At 42.8% G+C, this 21,478-nt stretch overlaps 1 protein-coding gene across 7 annotated transcripts in view; it reads left to right on the forward strand.

Annotated features, from left to right (window-relative positions):
- Positions 1-21,077, forward strand: part of LOC134345242 (mucin-2-like) — a 78,053-nt gene extending 56,976 nt beyond the window's left edge. For 3 of the 7 annotated variants that reach the window (XM_063045589.1, XM_063045594.1, XM_063045595.1), the window contains 4 exons: positions 3,687-3,803; positions 5,362-5,487; positions 12,743-12,872; positions 19,146-21,075. In XM_063045589.1, coding sequence (XP_062901659.1) covers positions 3,687-3,803; positions 5,362-5,487; positions 12,743-12,872; positions 19,146-19,182 — 410 coding nt within the window. In that variant the 3' untranslated portion in view covers positions 19,183-21,075. Of the gene's footprint in view, positions 1-3,686; positions 3,804-5,361; positions 5,488-12,742; positions 12,873-19,145 lie in introns of all 7 variants that reach the window. The other 4 variants (XM_063045591.1, XM_063045592.1, XM_063045593.1 and 1 more) reach the window with 3 other exon arrangements.
- Positions 21,078-21,478: the final 401 nt, after the last annotated feature.

Here is a 21,478-nt window from a genome sequence, read left to right on the forward strand (position 1 = left end):
GAGGTTCAGTTGTTTTTGAGAGCAAAGAAATAAATGGGGAGGGCATGTGATCTAAATGACTTTGACCGTGGAATGAATTATTGGTGCCAGACGGGGTGGTTTGAGTATCTCAGAAACTGCTGATATGGTGTTTTTACCCATAGCAGTCTCTAAAGTTTATAGAGAATGGTGCAAAAAGCAAAAAATAATATGTGAGTGTGTGGCAGTTCTGTGGGCAAAAATACCTTGTTAATGAAAGAGGTCAGAGGAGAATGGCCAGACTGGTTCAAACTGACAGGAAGCGGATGGGCTACAGCAGCAGAAGACCATGGCTTTGTGGCCACTTAATTAGGCATAGGAAGTATAGAGAGTGCTGAGTGTATATTACATTTTCTGCGAGTGAGGAAAATCTGAAATATGTATTGGATGCCCATTCCTCAGAACTCCACACGACCCCTCCTCCACCCTGACAGATTCCTTCCCACCAAAGCCAATAGATACTGCTGTATAATTGGCAACCAATCTGCTTTCACCTGTTTCAAGTTTCAAATCTTTCTCTTCAAAATACAGTACCACAATCAGATGATGCGATGATTACAACAGAGTTTACTGTTATAATAAAAAACATTATGTCAATTTTATGGCAATTTATGTAATGTAACAGTAATATATTAATGTAGAAATTTGATGTACAAGGTTGTTAAATAATTTTTTTACAAGATGCAATAAATGGGAACTATTTATGTTGTCACTATGCCCTGTAACTTCTGCAAAAAGAACATTTATCTACTACACAGTTTATCTACTTGCAGATTCTATTTTTTACATAAATAATACCTATAATGTGATGCGTAATTTGATTGCACTCTCGTATCTTGAAGACAAACAAAATTTATTTTATTACTTTTCAAGTACATAATAATCTGCTAATGAGTCATGCATCAAGATCTGTTGCAGGCACATTGTTTAATTGGATGTAATATGCCAACATAAAGAGAATGATATCAATTAAAGAGCACGTGGGTTTCTAGGTAAATACTCCATCCAGCTGTACTCACAGGCCTGTGAAACTTGCGAGGCTTTGTTCACCAAGGGAGACACAGGCGAATGCAGATATTGGAATCAGGAGCAACAAAGAAGGTGGAGGAACTCGGCATTTGTGAAGTTAATGGACTGTTGATGTTTCAAGCTGAAACCCTTCATCAGTCCACTGACCCACTCTGAGTTTCTCTAGCTTCTCGTTTGTTCATTCAACAATATTTGGTCAAAATAATGAATAACAAAAGATTTATTATCATCTTCTGTGGCCTTTCAAAGTAGGGATCATTTCACTGTCTACTGCAAGAAACTTGAAGTAAGTTTTATCAGCACAAGTTTCTGCAGATGCTGGAAATCCAGAGCAACACACACAAAATGTTTTCTGAACTATATTTAGTAATTGCTATCTAGCAAGTTCCCAGTGCTCCTGTTCTTAACGGATGTACAGTAGTTGGAAATATTACAGTTTGATGTGATAAGTATCAACATTATAAGTCATACTCCCTGTTGAAGTAACTGCTGTCGCCAATAATAAAATAAACTAAGATAACTGGCGACAGAATACATGCACTTTCATGACTCAAGCATTCTTCTTATTTTACTTGTGCACGAGAAGGGCTTGTCCCAGTGCAGGTCAATGGGAGTAGGCAGTTTAAATGGTTTGGCACAGACTAGATGGGCCAAAAGGCCTGTTTCTGTGATGTACTTTATTACTCTAAGGAGAATAGCATGGGTCCCTGTCACCCACACTGCTCTGAAGTCTGAACAGGAAAGTATTATTTTTACACAGAATTGGCTTATCGGTTACAGATATGATTATTGTAAATTGTATATGTAAATTGTACATCAGTAAAAATGCTTTTTCTGTGGTAAATTATATTAAATTATCACTGCAAACAGAGAAGGGGTGAGTGTGGGTGAGTGTTGGTGAGGCCACTTCGGAGGATGAGACAAGATGGTTTGTTGCAGAATCGTTCCAGTTGAAGTTGCAATACTTACAGAAAAGAATTCATCACCCTGACACAGTGGTGTCAAGAAAACAACCTCTCCCTCAATGTCGCAAAAACAAAGGAGCTGGTTGTGGACTACAGGAGGAATGGAGACAGCCTAACGCCCTGTTGAAATCAATGGATCTGGGGCTGAGAGGGTGGACAGCTGTAAGTTCCTCAGCATACACATCACTGAGGATCTCATGAGGTCTGTACACACCAGCTGTGTCGTGAAAAAAGCACAGCAGTGCCATTTTTACCTTAGATGGTTGAAGAAGTTTGGCATGAGTCCCCAAGTCCTAAGGATTTTCTACAGGGGCACAACTGAGAGCATCCTGACTGGCTGCGTCACTGCTTGGTATGGGAACTGTACTTCCCTCAATCACAGGATTCTGCAGAGAGTGGTGTAGACAGCCCAGCGCATCTGTAGATGTGAACTTCCCACTATACAGGACATTTACAGAGACAGATGCATAAAAAGGGTCCGAAGGATCTTTGGGGACCTGAGCCACCCCAACCGCAAACTGTTCCAGCTGCTACCATCCGGGAAACAGTACTGCAACATTAAAGCCAGGACCAACAGGCTCTGGGGCAGCTTCTTCCACCAGGCTATCAGATGGATTCATTCACACTGATACAATTGTATTTCTATGTGATAGCGGCTGTCCTGTTGTACATACTACATATTACAAATTACTATAAATTTCACATTGCACATTTAGACAGAGACATAACATAAAGATTTTACTCATGTATGTGAAGGATGTAAGAAATAAAATCAATGCAATTCAATTCAGATTCCCATACAGCTGGCCCAGGAGGAAAGCTGGATCACTACGGGCACTGAAAGAAGATGGCGCCCAGGCAGAGAAGTTCCGGGTGTGAGGTTTGTTCACTCTGGGTACCAAACTGATCTGAAAAGCTTGAGAATCGCTTCAGGCTGGGCGACAGAATCTGGGCCTGGAACAAGTTGCTGGGTGATGTGGTCTAGGCCCAGTGCCCAGATCCCAGTGTGAGATACCTTACGCTGTTCAGACAACTTAAATGCTGGCCTAGATCGGAGGCAAGTGCCAATTTCACTCACTTTCCGCAATCTTCACTCCTCTTTCCATGGTGCTGAAGCCTTTCGCTGTTCTATTGTTAGATCCATTCAAACGCTGGCTCAGATGGACTGAAAAATCGGTGCGTCGGGACGAGAGCTGATTTCACTCAATCACCGTGATGGTCATATCCTTGGCACTGGGTCTATGAAGACTGCCCGGCTGCTGTGCTCTGTGCTGCTAATATGATGAACTGATAAGTGAGCCTTTGGGCCTACTGTGGGTTTCTCCAGGGTTTGAATCTGAGGACTCAATTTTGATTCGGAATGCTGTAGTTCACTTCAATTGATTGTGTGACGTGTTTTTTTTCTTTCTTTTGTGCATCAAATGTTGGTCTCACTTCAAAGGTCTCACTTGACCAAAGCTTCCCCAGGCTATCATTGTCTTTACTGCAACTTCCACATCCCATTCACTTAGTCAAGCTCTGTAATGTTGTTGGTATTTTGAAGGTGGACAACAATGAAATTCGTAGTCACCATAGAGAAGAACTTGATTCACTGTGGATGATGGTGTGTTTAAAGCATGATGAAATGTGGCAATGTATGACCAAATGACTAAATGATTGGCTGTTTCTTTCCAGACATTGATGAATGTGCAAGAAACACACATAATTGTCAACAACTCTGCATCAACACAGTTGGAAGCTACGTGTGCAGATGTTTTCCTGGCTTCACAGTAGTCAACAACTATTGTACTGGTAGGATGTGGATCCTCTGTAACTGATAAATTCAAAACTGTTGAATAGAATCTCGTCTGCATGATGCTGTTTTCACCATTGGAAGTGAAACACAATGTCATTTGAGCCACTGGGAATTTTCCTGTGTTTTTTCTGTACACAAGTTGCCTTGCAGCCTAGTTACCATTGTTGGGTCAGTTCAGTGGGTATTTAACAATCCTTTTAGAGCACTACAGGGAAATTTAGACAAACTTGGTCCGGATGCAAACAACCAATTTTTAGTGACAGGCTCCAAATGAGTCAACTATATATCATGGATCTTATGGTCATCGTTTGCTTTGCTCCAACCACACAATCCCAGTGCCCTTTGATCTTGCTCCTGTTCCCATAACAGTCTTTTACCCTGTCGTGATTCAGGTGCATCACCAAACCTGATAATAACCCAGGCCTGGCTCTGACCATCTGACTTGCCCTGATACTTTCCTTACTCTCTCCTCAGCTATCCACAGGACTGCCCGCTAGACTCCCATTCCCCATCCCACATCTCGCTGCTGGCCTCTGATCACACCCAGCACTTTCCAGTCTGCTGGTGTTAGATCACTGACCACACCAGCCCCTCATTTCCCTGAGCTCCAACTTCAGTCTCATTCTGTGCCATCAGAAAGTCTCCAATTCAACCTCAATTCTAACCTTACTAAGTGGCAGTCTCTTATCACCTCCTCCACACCTCTGAACACTATCCAATCTGTCTCCAAACCATCTTCTTACTTCTCAGCATTCAACCCTTTCCTGACTTTAATAGTATCCAGTTTTCCATTCCCTAATTCCATAGCCAAGACAATTACAATCTAACGGTCTCCATTTCTCTTCTTCCCCAGCCAAGAAGGCAGTCTCTGATTTCCACCCTCCATCATACAATCTGCTCCCTGTATGATCCCATCTCTTCTCCAACTAGTCCATGTGTTTATTCCCCCTTACCCTCCATTCCCCAACCTGTAGCTGTCTGGTTTCAAACCACCCCTCTTTTCTTTCATTCAAAATCACTTCCTGCCCACTTTTCCCTGCCACAGCCTAGGTAAAAATTGGACGTGTGGCTGCAGAACATCCCAAAACCAACCTCTCACATTAGAGTACTGCAGGCACATTTTACTGTGGAAAATACATAATACCATGTTGGTAGCATCTGAACCTAGTGACTGGAATAGTTGTTAGACTTGTTATTGTCTCTATTTAATGCATCGATGAGGATGCATCAGAATATCTGGCAATTATCCTACCTAGTGATTTTATTTGGCCTACGTAATCTACAGGTCTTCATTTGGCATTATAATATTCTTGAGTTTGTATAGTAAGGATGACACTACAGACTTCATTAATACTATTGTGGTAAATCAATTCTAGGAAGAAACATCAAGCATATACTTCAAATTTTATAAAAGCAAGTTAGTATATTTCAGGAAGAGAACATCAAAAAATCTGTTGTTAGAGAAAGCAACTTAACATACTACATGATGATGTATTAAATGTGATGAAATTTGGCGCTGTCCAGCTTTATGAAATAATTTTCATTTTCTCCCAGATGTCAATGAATGTGCAACAAACACATCAAACTGTGATCAAGCCTGCATCAACACATACGGAAGCTTCATGTGCTCATGTAATCCTGGCTTCAGCAATGACTTGACCAATCCTTCGCTTTGCGATGGTAGGAAATTTTCAAACACGTAGATTCTCTGAAATCAATGATTTGGAAATGATTTTTTGATAGAATTTCTGATTGGGCTGTGTGATCCCATCAAAGCAAGCTTTTGTCCTCTTCAATAATCAAAAAATTACTCCAACCTTCTGATGTAACAGGGATATTTTCATTTGGGAGTTGAATAAAGTGTTTGTCTATGTCATCAATTATTAGTCAGTAGTTAATGCTAGTCTTACTGAGTTGGCAGTAGAGACTGATGGAACATGGAAGGTAGTGATAGAATCATTTCCAACGATCACTGTTTAAGAAATGCTCAAAAAATAAACCAGAAAATTACAGGCCGATGTGCTTGACATCAGTAGTGTGAAAGTTTGTTTCTCAACTCTTGCCAATGGTCAGTACTCCTGCCCACCTAATTACCTAATCTGTCTTAATTTATCTACTGTGGCTTTTTGCTTGACACCTCACTCATCGCGCGCAACTCTGCCTTGAATACGGTAAACCCTTCACTCTTCTCCCAGTTCTGCAGAAGGATCTTTAAGCCAAAATTTAAAGTGGTTTCTCTTTCCACAGCTGCCGTTTGACTGGCTGAGTTCTCCAATGTGTTTTGCACTTGTTTCAGTAAAGTATAATTCGATCTTCTTCTTCAGATATTGATGCATATGTGACCAACGTGGCAAACTGTGAACGAATCTGCATCAATATATGTGGAAGCTTTTACTGCAGCTGTCAGAACATCTTCAGCATGGACATGTACAATTCATCTTCTGCTGTTACTGTCACTACTTACTTGCATGTTTTCTATCGAGGCACAAGGTTGCCCTAGCAGACAAGGTTTAAGGAGAATCGAAGGGATTCTACAGATACGTTCACAGCAAAAGAATTGCAAGGGACAAAATTGGTCCTCTAGAAGATCAAAATGGTAATCCATGCACAGAGACAAAAGGGATGGGGTATATTGACTTCATGGACCCTATACAGATTACAAAGGAGGAGGTGTTTGCTGTCCTGAGGCAAATTACGGTGGAAAAATCCCCAGGGATCTTGTGGGAGGCAATTGCATAAATTGTAGGAGCCCTAGGAGAGATATGTGAATCATCCTTAGCGACAGGTAAGGCAGCAGAGGATTGGAGGATAGCTAATATTGTTCTACTGTTTAAGAAATGCTCAAAAAATAAACCAGGAAATAATAGGCCGATGAGCTTGACATCAGCAGTGTGAAAGTTATTGGAAGGTATTCTAAAGGACTAGATATATAAGTATTTGGATAGACATGAACTGATTAGGGATAGTCTGCATGGCTTTATGCATGGTAGGTTATGTTGAACCAATCTTTATATAGAGTTTTTCAATGAAGTTACCAGGAAAATTGAAGAAGGCAAGGCATTGGATGTTTTCTACATGGACTTTGGTAAGGCACTTGACAAGGTTCCGCATGGGAGGTTGGTCAAGAAGGTTCAGTCACTCAGTATTCAAGATGAGGTAGTAAATAGGATTAGGCATTGGCTTTGTGGGAGAAGCCAGAGACTGAAAGTAGATGGTTGCCTCTCTGATTGGAGGTCTGCAGGGATCAGTGCTGGGTCCATTGTTTTTTGTCATTTATATCAATGATCTGATTAATAGTGTGCTTAACTGGATCAGCACATTTGCGGATGACACCAAGATTGGGAGTGTAGTGGACAGCAAGAAAGACTATCAAAGCTTGCAATGGGATCTGGAGCAGCTGGAAAAATGGCAGACAGAATTTATTACAGACAAGTGCAAGGTGTCGGACCAACCAGGGAAGGTTTTACACAGTGAATAGTAGAGCAATGAGGAGTGTGGTAGAACAAAGGGATCTGGTAATACAGGTCCATAATTGATTGAAAGTGGTGTCACGGGTAGAAGGGGTTGTAAAGAAAGCTTTTGGCACATTGGCCTTCATAAATCTGAGTACTGAGTACAGGAAACACACACAATACGCTGGAGGAGCTCAACAGGCCAGGCAGCATCTATGGAAAAGAGTGAACAATTGACATTTTCGGCCAGGACCCTTCATCAGCACTGGAAAAAAAGATGAGAAGTTCGAGCAAGAGGGTGGGGGGAGGGGAGGATGAAGTACAAGGTGGTAGTCGATGGGTGAATCTGGGAGAGGGAGAGGGGTGAATTAAAGAGCTGGGAAGCTGATAGTTGGAAGAGATAAAGGGCTAGAGACGGGGGGAATCTGATAGGACAGCATAGAAGACCATAGAAGAAAGGCAAGGGAGGAGGAGCACCAGTGGAAGGTGAAGACCAGGTAAGGAAATGAGGTGAGAGAGGGAAGTGAGATCGGGAATGTTGAAAGTGGGGAAGGGACAATTACCAGAAGTTTGAGAAATTAATATTCATGCCATCAGGTTGGAGGCTACACAGACGGAATATAAAGTGTTGCTTTTCTAAACTGAATGTGGTCTCATCGCAGCACTAGAGGAGGCCATAGGCTGACATGTCGGAATGGTAATGGGAATTAGAATTGAAGTGGGTAGTCACCACGAGATCCTGCTTTTTCTGGAAGACTGAGTGTGGGTGCTCGGCAAAACAGTCTCTCAATCTACGTCAGGTCTCTCCGATATACAGGAGGCCACACCAGGAGCACTGAATACAGTAGACGACCCCAACAAACCTACAAGGGAAGTGTCACCTCACCTGGAAGGACTGTTTGGGGCCCTGAGTGGTAGTGAGGGAGGAGGTGCAGGGAAAGGTGTAGCATTTGTTCCACTTGCAAGGATAAGTGCCGGGGGGAGATCTGTGGAGAGGGACAAATGGGCAAGGGAGCCAGATAGGGAGCAATCCTTGCAGAAAGTGGAAAATCGAGGGGAGGGAAAGATGTGCTTGGTGTTGGGGTCTGGTTGGAGACAGTAGAAGTTAAGGAGAACTTGATGCGGAAGCTAATGGGGTGAGAGCAAAGGGAACCCTATCCCTGTTAGGGTGAGGATCGGGTGAGGGCAGACATGCATGAAATGGAAGAGATGCAGTTGAGGGCAACCTTAATAGTGGAGGAAAGAAAGCCCCTTTCTTTGAAAAGGGAGGACATCCCATTAGTTCTGGAATAAAAAGCCTCATCCTGAGAGCAGATGTGGTGAAAACCAAGGAACTGAGAGAAGGGGATGGCATTTTTTACAAATGACAAGGTGGGAAGAGATATAGTCTAGATAGCTGTGAGATTCAGTGGGTTTATAAAAGATTTTGGAGAGGCAACACCTTATATTCCATCTGGGCAGCCTCCAAACTGATGGAACAAACATCGATTTCTCGAACTTCCAGTAATTGCCCCTCCCTCTTCACCATTTCCATTCCTGTTTCTCTCTCTCACCTCATCTCTTTAAATGCCCATCAGCTGCCTCTGGTACTCCTTCCCCCTTTCCTTTCTTCAATAGTCTTCCACCCTCTCCAATCAGATTCCCCCTTCTCCAGCCCTTATCTCTTTCACCCACCATCTTCCCAGCTCTTTACTTCACCCCTCCCCCCACCACCTCCTGGTTTCACCTACCACAGTGGGGTACTTCTTCTTACCATCCCCCACCTTCTTGTGCTCACCTCATCTTTTTCTCCAGTCCTGATGAAGGGTCTCGGCCTGAAACATCAACTGTTTACTCTTTTCCAGAGAAGCTGCTTGGCCTGCTGAGTTCCTCCAGTACTTTGTTTGTGTTCCTTGGATTTCCAGCATCAGCAGATTTTCTTGTCTATTGAGTACAGGAGTTAGGATGCTATGTTGAAGTTGTATAAGACATTGGTGAGGCCTAATTTGGAGTATTGTGTACGGTTTTGGTCACCTGTCTGCAGGAAGGATGTAAATAAGGCTATAAGTTATAAGGGTAGAATTAGGCCATTTGGCCCAAAAAACCATAACACCATAAGACATAGGAGCAGAATTAGGCCATTTAGCCCATCGAGTTTGCACCACCATTTCATCATGGCTGATCCCGGATCCCTCTCAATTTTGAGGCTGTGCCCTCTAGTTCTGGATACCCCCACCATAGGAAACATCCTCTCTACATCCACCTTATCTAGTTCTTTCAACATTTGGTAGGTTTCAGTGAGATTCCCTGCATTCTTCTAAATTCTAGTGAGTACAGGCCCAAAGCTAACAAACCCTCCTCATATGTTAACCCTTTCATTCCTGGAATCATCCTCATGAACCTCCCCCGGACTCTCCCCAATGACAACACATCCTTTCTGAGATATGGGGCCCAAAACTGCTGCAGACTCCGTGCAGCCTGACTAGTGTCTTAAAAGCTTCAGCATTATCTCCATATTTTTATATTCCATTCCCCTTGAAATAAATGCAACATCGCATTTGTTTTCTTTGCCACAAACTCAACCTGTGAATTAACCTTCTGGGAGTATTGCATGAGAACTCCTAAGTCCCTTTGCACCTCTCATGTTTGAATTTTCTCCCCATTTAGATAACAGCCTGCACTATTGTTCTTTTAACAAAATACATTATCATACATTTCCCAGCACTGTATTGTATCAGCCACTTTTTTGACCATTCTTCCAATCTAAGTCCTGCTGCAATTGCATTGCTTCCTTAGCACTACCTCCCCCTCCATCTATCTTCTTATCATCCGCAAACTTTGCCACAAAGACATCAATTCCATTATCTAAATCACTGACAAACAATGTGAAAAGTAGTGGTCCCAGTACTGACCCCAGAGAAACACCACTAGTCACTGACAGCCAACTGGAGGAGGCCCCCTTTAATCTCGGTCACTGCTTCCCACCTGTCATGCCAGTATATTTCCTGTAACACCATAGGATTTTATCTTGTTAAGCAGCCTCATGTGTGGCACTTTGTCAAAGGCCTTCTGAAAATCCAAGTACACAGCATCAACTGATTTTCCTTTATCTATCCTGCTTGTTACTACTTGCTACATCTTGCCAACCACCAAGGTCAGACTAACTGGCCTATAATTTCCTTTCTTCTGCTTCTCTCCCTTCTTGAAGAATGGAGTGACATCTGCAGTTTTCCAGTCTTCAGGAACCATTCCAGCATCTAGCGATTCTTGAAAGCTCTTCAGCCATCTCTTTCAGAACTTTGGGATATACACCATCTGCTCCATATGACTTATCTACCTTCAGTCCTTTCATTTTCCCAAGAACCTTCTCTCTAGCTTTGGTAACCTCACACACTTTATGACCCCTGACACCTGGAATTTCCACCATACTGCTTGTGTTTTCCACCATGAAGAATGATGCAAAATACTTTTTCAATTCATCTGCCATTTCCTTGTCCCTATTACTACCTCTCCAGTATCATTACCCAGCGGTCCTATATCCACTGACACCTCTCTTTTACACTCTATGTATCTGGAGAAACTTTTGGTACCCTCTTTAATATTATTGGCTAGCTTACTTTCGTATTCCATCTTTACCTTCTGAATGACTTTTTAGTTGCCTTCTATTGGTTTTAAAAGCTTCCCAATCCTCTAACTTCCCACTAACTTTTACTCTTCTCTCTTGCGTCTTCCCTCTTCATCTCCTCTCGAACAAAAGCCCCAAGCCCAACCTTGGTGTCCTTCACCAGAGAAACCTCCGCTAAATTCGATCATCCTAATTGGATGGTACACATTTCTCCTCATCTCTTATCTTCAACAATAACCCAAACAAGCTGCTCTTACAAAACTGCCAAAATGAAATAGATACAGCATTACAGTAAAAATATGAACCAGGGCATTACACCAGTCTTCCGGAGCCATTCCAGAATCTAATGATTCTTGAAAGATCATTACTATTGCTCAACAATCTCTTCAGCCACCTCTTTCAGAACCATATGGTGTACACCTTCTGGTTGAAAGAGTACGGAGAAAATTTACAAGGACATTGCCGGGACTGAAAGACTTGAGTTATAAGGACAGATTGAATAGGTTAGGACTTTTTTTTCCTTGGAATATAGAAGATTTGGGGGAGAATTGTTAGAGGTATCCAAAATTATGAGGGGTATAGATAGGGCAAGTGTAAGTAGGCCTTTTCCACTGAGGTTGGGTGGGACTACAACTAAAAGTCATGCATTAAGGGTGAAAGGTGAAAAGTTTAAGTGAAACACGAGGGGAAACTTCTTCACTCAGAGTGTCCTGTGAGTGTGGAATGAGCTGCCAGCACAAGTGATGCATGTGAGCTTGATTTCAATGTTTAAAAGAAGTTGGAAAGTTACATGGATAGTAGGGATACGGAGGGCTATGATCGCGGTGCAGGTCGATGGGAGTAGGCAGTTTAAATGTCTTTTGCGTGGAGTATATAGACGGAAGAGCCTGTTTCTCTGTTGTACTTTTCTATGACTATGAAATACTTAATTTTATAAAGTTTATCCATAATATAATTAGCATGGTTAGATGACCTTAATACTTAATTTTAGATGTTCTGAATATGGTTGTTTGATTTTCCTCTTTATTTCATTGAAGACAAGAATAAGACGACATTGTTAAATGATTTAAAGACAAACCGAATGCTATTTCACCTGACCATATTAGGATTTTTAACTTTAATCTCCGTACAGAGTACTCAACCTGCTCATTTTTATTTATTAACCAAATTGGATATTTTTGTGGTTAAATTATTATTCCTTTTGTAATGAAAACAGTAACCTAGACTTTATGGTTGTGATTATGGCAAAACTGTAAACATGAAGCTAATTGCTGACAGGAACCACTGGAACTAGCACAGCATTAAAGGCAAAAGACCAGAAGCTGGTGTTTACCCCTTAGTCTATGCAAATTAAATCAATGGAGTGTCAGTTCCTGGATGCGAAATTTTACCTTTACCCTCTATGTTTGCAAAAATTGTTAAGTTAGCTGCTACTTGAAGATTGTATATGGAACCTCCTTTTACTTTTTAATTGCCTTTTGCCAGCCACCACATTAGGAAGGACATTCACCCATCTTTAAACTTAGCCATGCTAAAGACATTCAGAAAATCCATACCATATTATCAATGTGCAAGGCTGATTTGATTTCCTCACTGCTAAATTAAAGCTAATGCCACTTGTTCAATTCTGTGTGGAAAATCCGCCATTCAGCAGCAGAAAAGTGGAATCACAATTCTTCATTTCACTGTAATCTTCATTTTAACTACTCCGTGTGAAATCTTCCTTTGGGTGATAGTTATGAAAGCCATGTTTATTGCAGCATACGTTCACTCTGCTGGTATCCATGCAATCTTCCATATTCAAACAACTGGAGCATTTTAAGAATACTCTGACCACGACTAACTTTAGCCATTAATCACATTTTTACACTATTTGCAGTACAACGTAAAATTATCCTATGGGTAACTGTCACAAGCGAGCATCTGGATTTGGCTGATGAACAAATCAGGAAGAAGGTTTTCCTAGATCTCCAAGAACAGGCTATGTTGTTTGCTAATTATCTTCACAGGTATGCTATGGAAAATTATCATTAATTGTTCATTCTGAGTTATAAACTGAGCCTTCCTCAATTGAATATAGTGAAGTGTTATGGAAATCAGGTGCTTAATTCCAGGAGCAATTGAGATCACATACAATCTGCAAGCTGGCACCATCTGGTTCAATAAATACCCTTTCCCCTTATACTGAATTCCTTTAAAGAAATATTGAATAGCACTTTCCAAGTGAAGAATTCCAAATGATACACATGAGACACTACCAGTCCAAATGATTTTAATTTCAGTTATTATATATCAAAGTTCAAAGTAAATTTATTACCAAAGTTCATATATGTCACCATATACAACCCTGAGATTAAATTTCTTGCAGGCATGCTCAATAAAACCATAATAGAATTGACAAAAGACTGCACCAGCTTGGGCATTCAACCAGTGTGCAAAAGACAATAAACTGTGCAAATATAAAAAATAAATAATAATAATAATAAATAAGCAATAAGAATTGAAAACATAAGATGAGGAGTTCTTGAAAGTGAATCCATTGATTGTGGGAACATTTCGTTGATGGGGCAAGTGAAGTCACGTTATCCCCTTTGGTTCAAGAGTCTGATGGTTCAGGGATATTAACTGTCCCTGAATCTGGCAGTGTGAGCCCTGAGTCTCCTGTACCTTCTTCCTGATGACAGTGCGAGAAGACAACATCTCCTGGATGATGTGGGCCCCTGATGATGGATGTTGCTTTCCTGCAACAACACTTTATGTAGATGCGCTCAGCGATGGGGAGGGCATAATCCACGATGGACTGGGCCATATCCACTATTTTTTTGTAAGATTTTCCATTCAAGGGCATTGGTGGCTCCACATGAGGCTGTGATGCCTTTCTGAAGATTGTTAAAATGTAGCTTTCTGTATATTTTCCTGTAAACTACTAAAGCATGACCAGTTACTGAATTATTAATGTATATTTCAGTTAATATTTTCAACAATAATTTTAGCTAGAGATTTAAGTGCTGTAAAGGGTCAAAGCCTCAGAAGTACCTGATAAGGTGTTGAACTCCATTGGAGATAAAAGTTTGAAGACCAGGATCAAGTTAGAGGGATAAACCTGACATTAGATCAGTGACTGATCTGATCAGGATGAATACTAGGTTTTCAGTCAGTTGTGGTGGAAGCAAAGTTGGTCAGCATTCATTTATACAATCTGAATCAGGTTAAAGGTTGGGGTTTGTGGATCAGGAAAAAAGGTGAGAAACTGGCTTCAAGTAAAGGTACTGGGAAGCTGGGAGAATAACATTCAGGTAAGAAGCCAAGGAGATGTAAGGAGGTGGGTGGAGCTCATTACAGATCATTTGGTGTAGGGTAAAGTTAGGCTTCCAGGGATTTAGAAAGGGTTGGAAGAGATCTTTGGGGTGGCAATGATCTGGGCCGTGGGATATTGTGTGGTAAGGGGGAGGTTTCCAATCCAGTGTTCCTCAACAAATAGCTCATTTTCTTCAAAACTTTGGTCACTCCTTGGACAACTGAATCTTTTTCTGCCAAGTGCTCCAGAAAAGTTGAGAAGACTAATATTGTAGATTCTGGAAATCCGACTAAAGTAGAAAATGGTGGAACTAGCTAGCAGGTCAAGCAGCGTTCATCAAAAAAGAAAGAAGGAAAACAATAATATTTCTGTTACAGTACGCACACCACCATGCTTGCTTCCATGGTGTAGGTACTCTGATTCTCCAGAGTATGGACAGCTGGCACAGCACCTTTAAAGATTCATGCCCGCCCCGCTAATTGGCAGCCATGTTTTGGCACCTGGATTTTAAAATTGTGTCTTGGGAGTCTAGTCTCGGATGCTCCCGTACCTAGGTCCTTACCATCCTCACCTAGACATTTTGTCACAGTACAACTGACCCAAATACAGACCCAGCAGGGTATTGGAGCCTCTCGTCAGCTGCGGCTAGCCACAGTGAGAAAATTTCAAGCCAGAGCCTAGAAAATTTCAAGTTAGAGCCATGCGCTAACTGTTGTAAGGAGGAAGCCAGAGTCACTCGGGCGAGGCAGTCAGTCACATTGCGGAGCCAGTCCACCTTCTGACCCTGGAGAGATTCAGCAGTGACCCAGGTTCTTGCCACGGCTTCCTTACACATTGCTCATTGGTGTTTGAACTTTAGCCGTCCTGATTTCCCACTCAGTGTGGAAAAGTGGCCTTCATGATTTCTCTCCTGGCCAGGAGAGCTCTGGTCTGGGCCACTGTGGATTGGGAGCAGAGGTCAGAGATTTGTTCTGATTCGGAAGAATTCATGAATGATATGAAGAGGGTGTTCCATCATCCCACCAGAGCTAACCGATCCTCGGACCATCTGGTGAAGGTACGTCAAGGTAGTTGGTCAGCGGCCATCTACGCAATTGAGTTTCAGACTTTGGCCAAGGAGTGTGGCTGGAACAGGGAGACCTTGGCCATCCTGTACCACCAAGGACTCCGAGGTAGATTAAAGGATGCCCTTGCCTTGGGAGAGCCAGTAGAGGATTTAGAGGCTCTGTTTGATCAGTCTGTCAATCTCGATAATCGCCTGGCTATGTGGGACTATCTCAAGAAGCTCGAAGAAGGTTCACCCAAACCCAGCATCATAGTTCCACTTCGCAACCTCAGATAATGACCAGCCAACACAACAGTCTCAACCAGTGAGAGGACCCAGCTCCAGAATCAAGGTTGTTCCTACAACTGCAGGGAAGCAGCTCACCTCCCTGCAGCCCTCAGGAAAACCACTAAGATCCTCCCGTGTTGGGAGGACTGTGATGGTGGCACCCATTACTCCCAAGCCTACAGATCCTGGTGTCTTGCTGAAGACGGAGAACTCCTGGGGAAAGAACTGGTGAAAGGTGAATGCATTTGTGGACTCTGGGGCAGCTGGTAATTTCCTGGATTGAGGGACGGTCCGTTGGCTCAACATACCACTGCAGGAGCTGAGCCAGCACACAACCACGACTGCCCTGGACAGCCGTCCTCTTGAGTCCAGGCAGATCCTGCAGCAGACATCAGTTTTGCAAATGAGGATAGAGGAACATACAGAGGACATTTGTTTTCATATCATAGATTCTCCTCACATGCCCCTGATCCTTGGGCACCCTTGGCTATCCAGACATAACCTTTCCACTAGCTGGGAAGAAGGAAGAATCATCCTGTAGTCAAGTCTTTGCAAGAAAGAATGTTTTCAATTTGATATTCCAACCTCCAGACTCTCCTGAGGCCAGCGGCCGATAAGGAGGCAGACTTTTGCTTGGAGTAACCTAAAGCCTTCAGCGGACCTAGTCCTGCCTCCAAAGCCTCAGTCAATGGAACTGTGTGAGTCCCGACCCTATATAGTTGGGGGGTGTGCTGGAATGGGAGAGAAAGGCTCTCTAGTTCAGGAGCAAGCCTGGAAGCCCACCAGGGAGGTACTCAAGCAGCCAAGCCCAAGGGAACCCATCGCCAGGTCCTGTCTAAGGGTCCTAAACGTAAATCCTCGAAGCCTAGTCACAGGAGGACAAAGAAAATTCTAACAATTTTATCATTTCTAATGGCAATCTCAATTCACATACTCTGAGGATATGGATGAAGATTTGGAATCTGATTTGGCGGAGTCTCTGGAGTCAAATAAGGGCTCCGATTGAGACTCCGTTTCGACAGGGGACTCAAGTGAACCTATGGATGAGACTCCAAGGTCTGACAAGTTACCCCCGCCTCCTAGGGAGCCTCAGGAGTCATCATTGGAGGGATGTTGGGGGTAGTTGCAACACCCAAGCCAAGTTGAAATCCCCTCCATCTACAAAGATTTAGAAGAGGACTTCAGCAAGCAATAGGCCTCGACCCTTGCACTGCACTGACCCTACGACTGTGTAATAGATCTACTGCCTGGTACTTGTCCTCCAAGGGGTCGATTGTACGCACTCTCAGACCTGGAGAAATGCACTATAGAGGAGTAGAGAAAAAAGGCTCTTGCGATGCGATTCACTTGGGCCTTCCTCCTCATCTACCAGCACAGGCTTCTTCTTCAACCTGCAGCCATGCGTTGATTATAGAGGGCTGAACTGCATAATGACCAAGAATTGTTACCCGCTTCCTCTCATGAACACTGCGTTCAAGATTCTCCAAGGGACAAGAGTATTCTCAAAGCTAGAGTTGAGGAGTGCGTAAATCTGATCCACATAAAGGAGGGTGACGAGTGGAACACTGCATTCAACACACCAACAAGACACCATGAGTACCTGGCCATGCTCCTCGGACTTGCTAATGCCAGCAGTTATCCATGTCTGGTGGTGTAGTGGCATCAGCACCAGACTTTGAGAGAAGTGGTCCTGGGTTCGAATCCAGGCGGCTCTTTGCACACTTTCCTTCCGTGCTGGGCTGAGCATCAAGCTAACAAATTGGCCTCATAAAAAACAAACAAAGCATTAAAGAAACGGCAAGGTTGCCACAAGTTGCAGAGAAATAACAATAAACGATGTACTCCAGGGTGCTGTCCATAGGTATGCCTTTGTATACTTGGGCAACATCCTAATTTTCTTGAAGTCTATGGAGGAGCACGTCGCTCACGTCAGAGATATCTTGCAGAGGTTTCCAGATCATGGACTTTATATCAAGCTGGGAAAAAAACAAATGTCACGTCACCAGAGTCTCATTCATGGGTTTTATCATCTCTAATGGCAATCTCAAGATGGATCCTACTCAGAAATTGGCCACAACCATCCAATGTGAAACAAGTCCAATGATTCCTGGGATTTGCCAACTTTTACAGAAAGTTCATCAGGAAATTCAGTTCAGTGGCAGCTCTGCTGACAGCACTAACTAAGAGATACTTGGGGCCTTTTGTCTGGACTACTGAAGCGGAGGCTGCTTTTGCAGAACTCAAGCAGCAGTTCACGACAGCTCCCATTGTGGTCTCACTGAACCTGGACCTTCCATTCATCATGGAGGTGGATGTCTCAGACGTCAAAGTGGATACAGTGGTCTCAATGGACACCCAGAGTCCAACGGTCAGGCGGAATGGGTGAACCAGGATATGGAGCGAACCCTGGGGGGGGGGGGGGCCAGGCCTCAGAGAAACCAGACGAGTGGTGCGATCATTTGATGTGGGTTGAGGTTGATCACAACACACTACTGGATACAGGATGCCCCCATTTGAATCCAAATTTGGGTATTCTCCGCCACTCTTCTCTGAGCAGGAGACCGAAGTTGGGATTCCTGCTACCAAAGATCTTGTCCGGCGCTGTAAAGAGAAATGGACTAGGGTGAGGGAGATTTTGTTGCCCTCTACCAGTAATACTGAACTGAAGGGCTAACTGCAAGGGAAGACAGGGACCAGCTTTGCAGCCTGGTTGTCTACTCAAGATTTGCCTCTCTGGGTAGAGTCCAAGAAACTGGCACCTAAGTTCATTGGACCTTTCAAGGTTCTTCAGAAAGTGAACCCAGTAGCTTACACCATGCTGCTCCCCAAGATCATTAAGATCAGTCCCACCCTCCAAAACCCAAGTTGAAATCTGTGAGTACCAGTCCTTTAGCCCCACTGCCATCAGCCCTGCACTACACAGGTTTATTGATGGGAAACAGGTTTTCTCCATAAAGAGAATTATAAATGATTGACATCAACTTCACTGTGAGCAGCCAAGACAGTCAGGAGTTGGCCATAGGGGAGCAGTGCTGCTAGGGTAGGCACCTGACTGTGCCAGCTTCCGGGGTTTCGATGCTCAGGAGTATGGATAGCTGGCAGGCCCCTCTAAAAATTCAGGCCTGCTCCACTAATTGACGGTCATGCTTAGCTGCCAAGATTTGGATCTTTAAAGACCACCTGAACTCAGGTTCCGTGCTCAATTGCCAGCTCTACTTTAGTCCCGTCTGCGATTGCATCCTTGGATTCCTGTCTCATTTGGATTCTCATCTAGCATCTTGTTGAGAACCCTGTTCTCGACACAATTTTAAAATCGTGTCTCAAGTCTAGTCTTGGGTACTGCAGCACCTGGGTCCTTACCTCTCTTCACAATTTCACTTCACTAGAACTGAGAAAAGTTACAAATTTCATGTGTTTTAAGTTGTAGAAAAGTGGAGGGGTGGAGAGTACAGCCAGAATAATTGAGCATGGGTGAAAACCAAGAAAGGATAGAATGAGGAAGCAGGTTTTGGTCAAAAAATGTTTGTGTTGGACAAGGGTATTATGCACGGACTGGTCAAGAGATGTAGATCGTAAGGTATACACTCTGGCAATAATGAGTAGACACAGATTTGATATCTTAATTTAAAAGTTATCCAATTTTACTTTCAGCATATACCAAACCCAAACATTTCTGGAACTGAACTGATGGCAAAGAGAAGTTGTGCCCAGGAGATCTAAGTATACAGACGGAAACAGAACAAACAGAATATGTTGAATGACATTTTGTAATATGTTGAATGGCATAACTGTGTAATGTGTACATAATTCTATGATAGTAATAGCATGCAAGAGGAAAAATTCAACCTTTCTTGCTAGCAGGGAACAACTGGATGGACATTGGCTGTTGGTTGTACTTCCCTCCACACAATGAAGGCAACAGAGCTGAACGTGTGAGGGAAGCATAGGATTAGATTTGATTGATTAGCTGCATTTGCCACATGTACATCAAAACATACAGTGCATGGCGCCATTTGCATCAACAGCCAACACAATCCAAGGATGTACCGGGGCAACCATATGTGTTGTTACACTTCCCGCGCCAACATCGTATGCCCAGTACTTGGTAACCCTAGCCCTTACGCCTTTGGAACGTGGAAGGAAACTCATGCAGTCATGGGGAAAATATTCAAACTTCTTACAGACAGCAACGGAATTGAACCCCAGTAAAGCATTAGGATAACCGCTACATTCCCATGTCACCTGAATACAAGAGCTGACTGCATCCTGTTGGAATCACCAAAGAGTAATTTCTCCAATGTATATTCTGCCTGATAATGCTTGGGAATGAGAATATAAATATCATTCTCTGCTTCATCTTGTTATTTTATAATTACTGTTGTTTATCATTTACATTTTCTATAATATTATATTTGAAGCAAAATTGTATTTACTGTATATTCTGAACATAAGAATGTATCGTGATTTTAGCAAAAATAATGGGCCTAGAAATATAGTTCTGTCAGAATTTGGAGTGAATTTGAGTCACATGCACTGATTGATATCTTCGTGTGCAATGCAACCAGTACTAATGGCAAATAAACTCTTCTCAGGCTTCCAGCCGGGTATAAGTATCAATTATAACCAAAATTTTGATGACAAACTCTGCCATCTTCATCAGGGAAGATGCCACAGCATGTCTAGTCCAGTGGCATGTATACACCCATAGTATAACAGACTATACGTGCCCTGATGAAGATAGTAGAGTTTGTCATCGAAACGTCGATTACAATCGATACCTGTACCCGGCTGAGAACCCAAGAAGAGTTTAATTGTCATATACCCCTGGAAAGCACTAGATCCTCTTGCAGTACCAATGCGATCAATTGGCAATGTTAGTGATAAGATGACTAGTAAAAAATTCTTAGGTATGGCATTTTAGGTTTTGATTCCAAGCATGGTTAAGACAGACATTCCTTCCCGAGGAACATCAGGTGGTTTCACTAACCCCACTGTCAGTAAGAGTAAGTGGGCATTTGGAAGACTTCAGCATTATTTGGATACCAGGTGCATTGTTTTGGTACTCAGTCAGTGTAGAGCCAGCACGTCATATTCACACTTGCCATCTGGCTGATTGGGATGATCAGAGTGTACAGAACATTTGTGTATATCATGCACTGTACCAGGAAGCAGGGTCACTGTGCAGTAGGGAGTTGAGAGCAGGTGATCAGTTATTTCTGTATTACAGCTGATTGTGTTTGGCAAGAGGTGGCTGTCGAAACAAGATTGTACTGTGGCTTTGAGAGGTTGAATTATGTTAATAACACTGTTGCTTCAAGACAAATGTCAATGGCAGAACTAAAAATTAACAATGCATATTACACTTTCCAATATTTACATTAATTGCTTGTGATTTGGAATAAGATTATTTCTGTCAAAAATATACTTTGTTGATAAACTATACAATAACAGAATTGGAACATGTCATTATCTTCATTCACGGTACCGTATAATTCAATACATTCATTCTCAATCTGTCAATGTCACTAATCTTTCATCCTCAAACCTTGTGTCAGTGAATTATTGAGAGGCTATGAAGAGGGTCCTACCTAACCCTCAGCAAACAGAAGGAGCCTATGCCCATAGTGTCTTCATGGTGGCTGCATTGTGCTTCAGTGCATCCTTCAGCACATACATCTGCACTTTGGAATGTGCCAACTGATAGCATTTGCTCAGGTATGTTGCCTTGCACAGGAAGACCACCAAGTTTCAGGCAGACCAAAATGTGTCTTTCACTGAGTTGATGATCTCCTAGCAGCAGTCAAAATTTACCTCAGTGAATGTTCCTGGGAACAAACCATGGAGTATAGAATCTTGGTTTACACAACTGCTTGGGATGAACTGCAACAAAAACCATGCATACCTTTCTAACCAGCTGCTGGAACCTGGAGCAATCAACAAACTGCTGGAGGAACTCAAAGGGTCAGGCAGCATCTATAGAGGGA

This window comes from Mobula hypostoma, chromosome 4 (assembly GCF_963921235.1).
Source record: "Mobula hypostoma chromosome 4, sMobHyp1.1, whole genome shotgun sequence".
Taxonomy (NCBI): Eukaryota; Metazoa; Chordata; class Chondrichthyes; order Myliobatiformes; family Myliobatidae; genus Mobula; species Mobula hypostoma.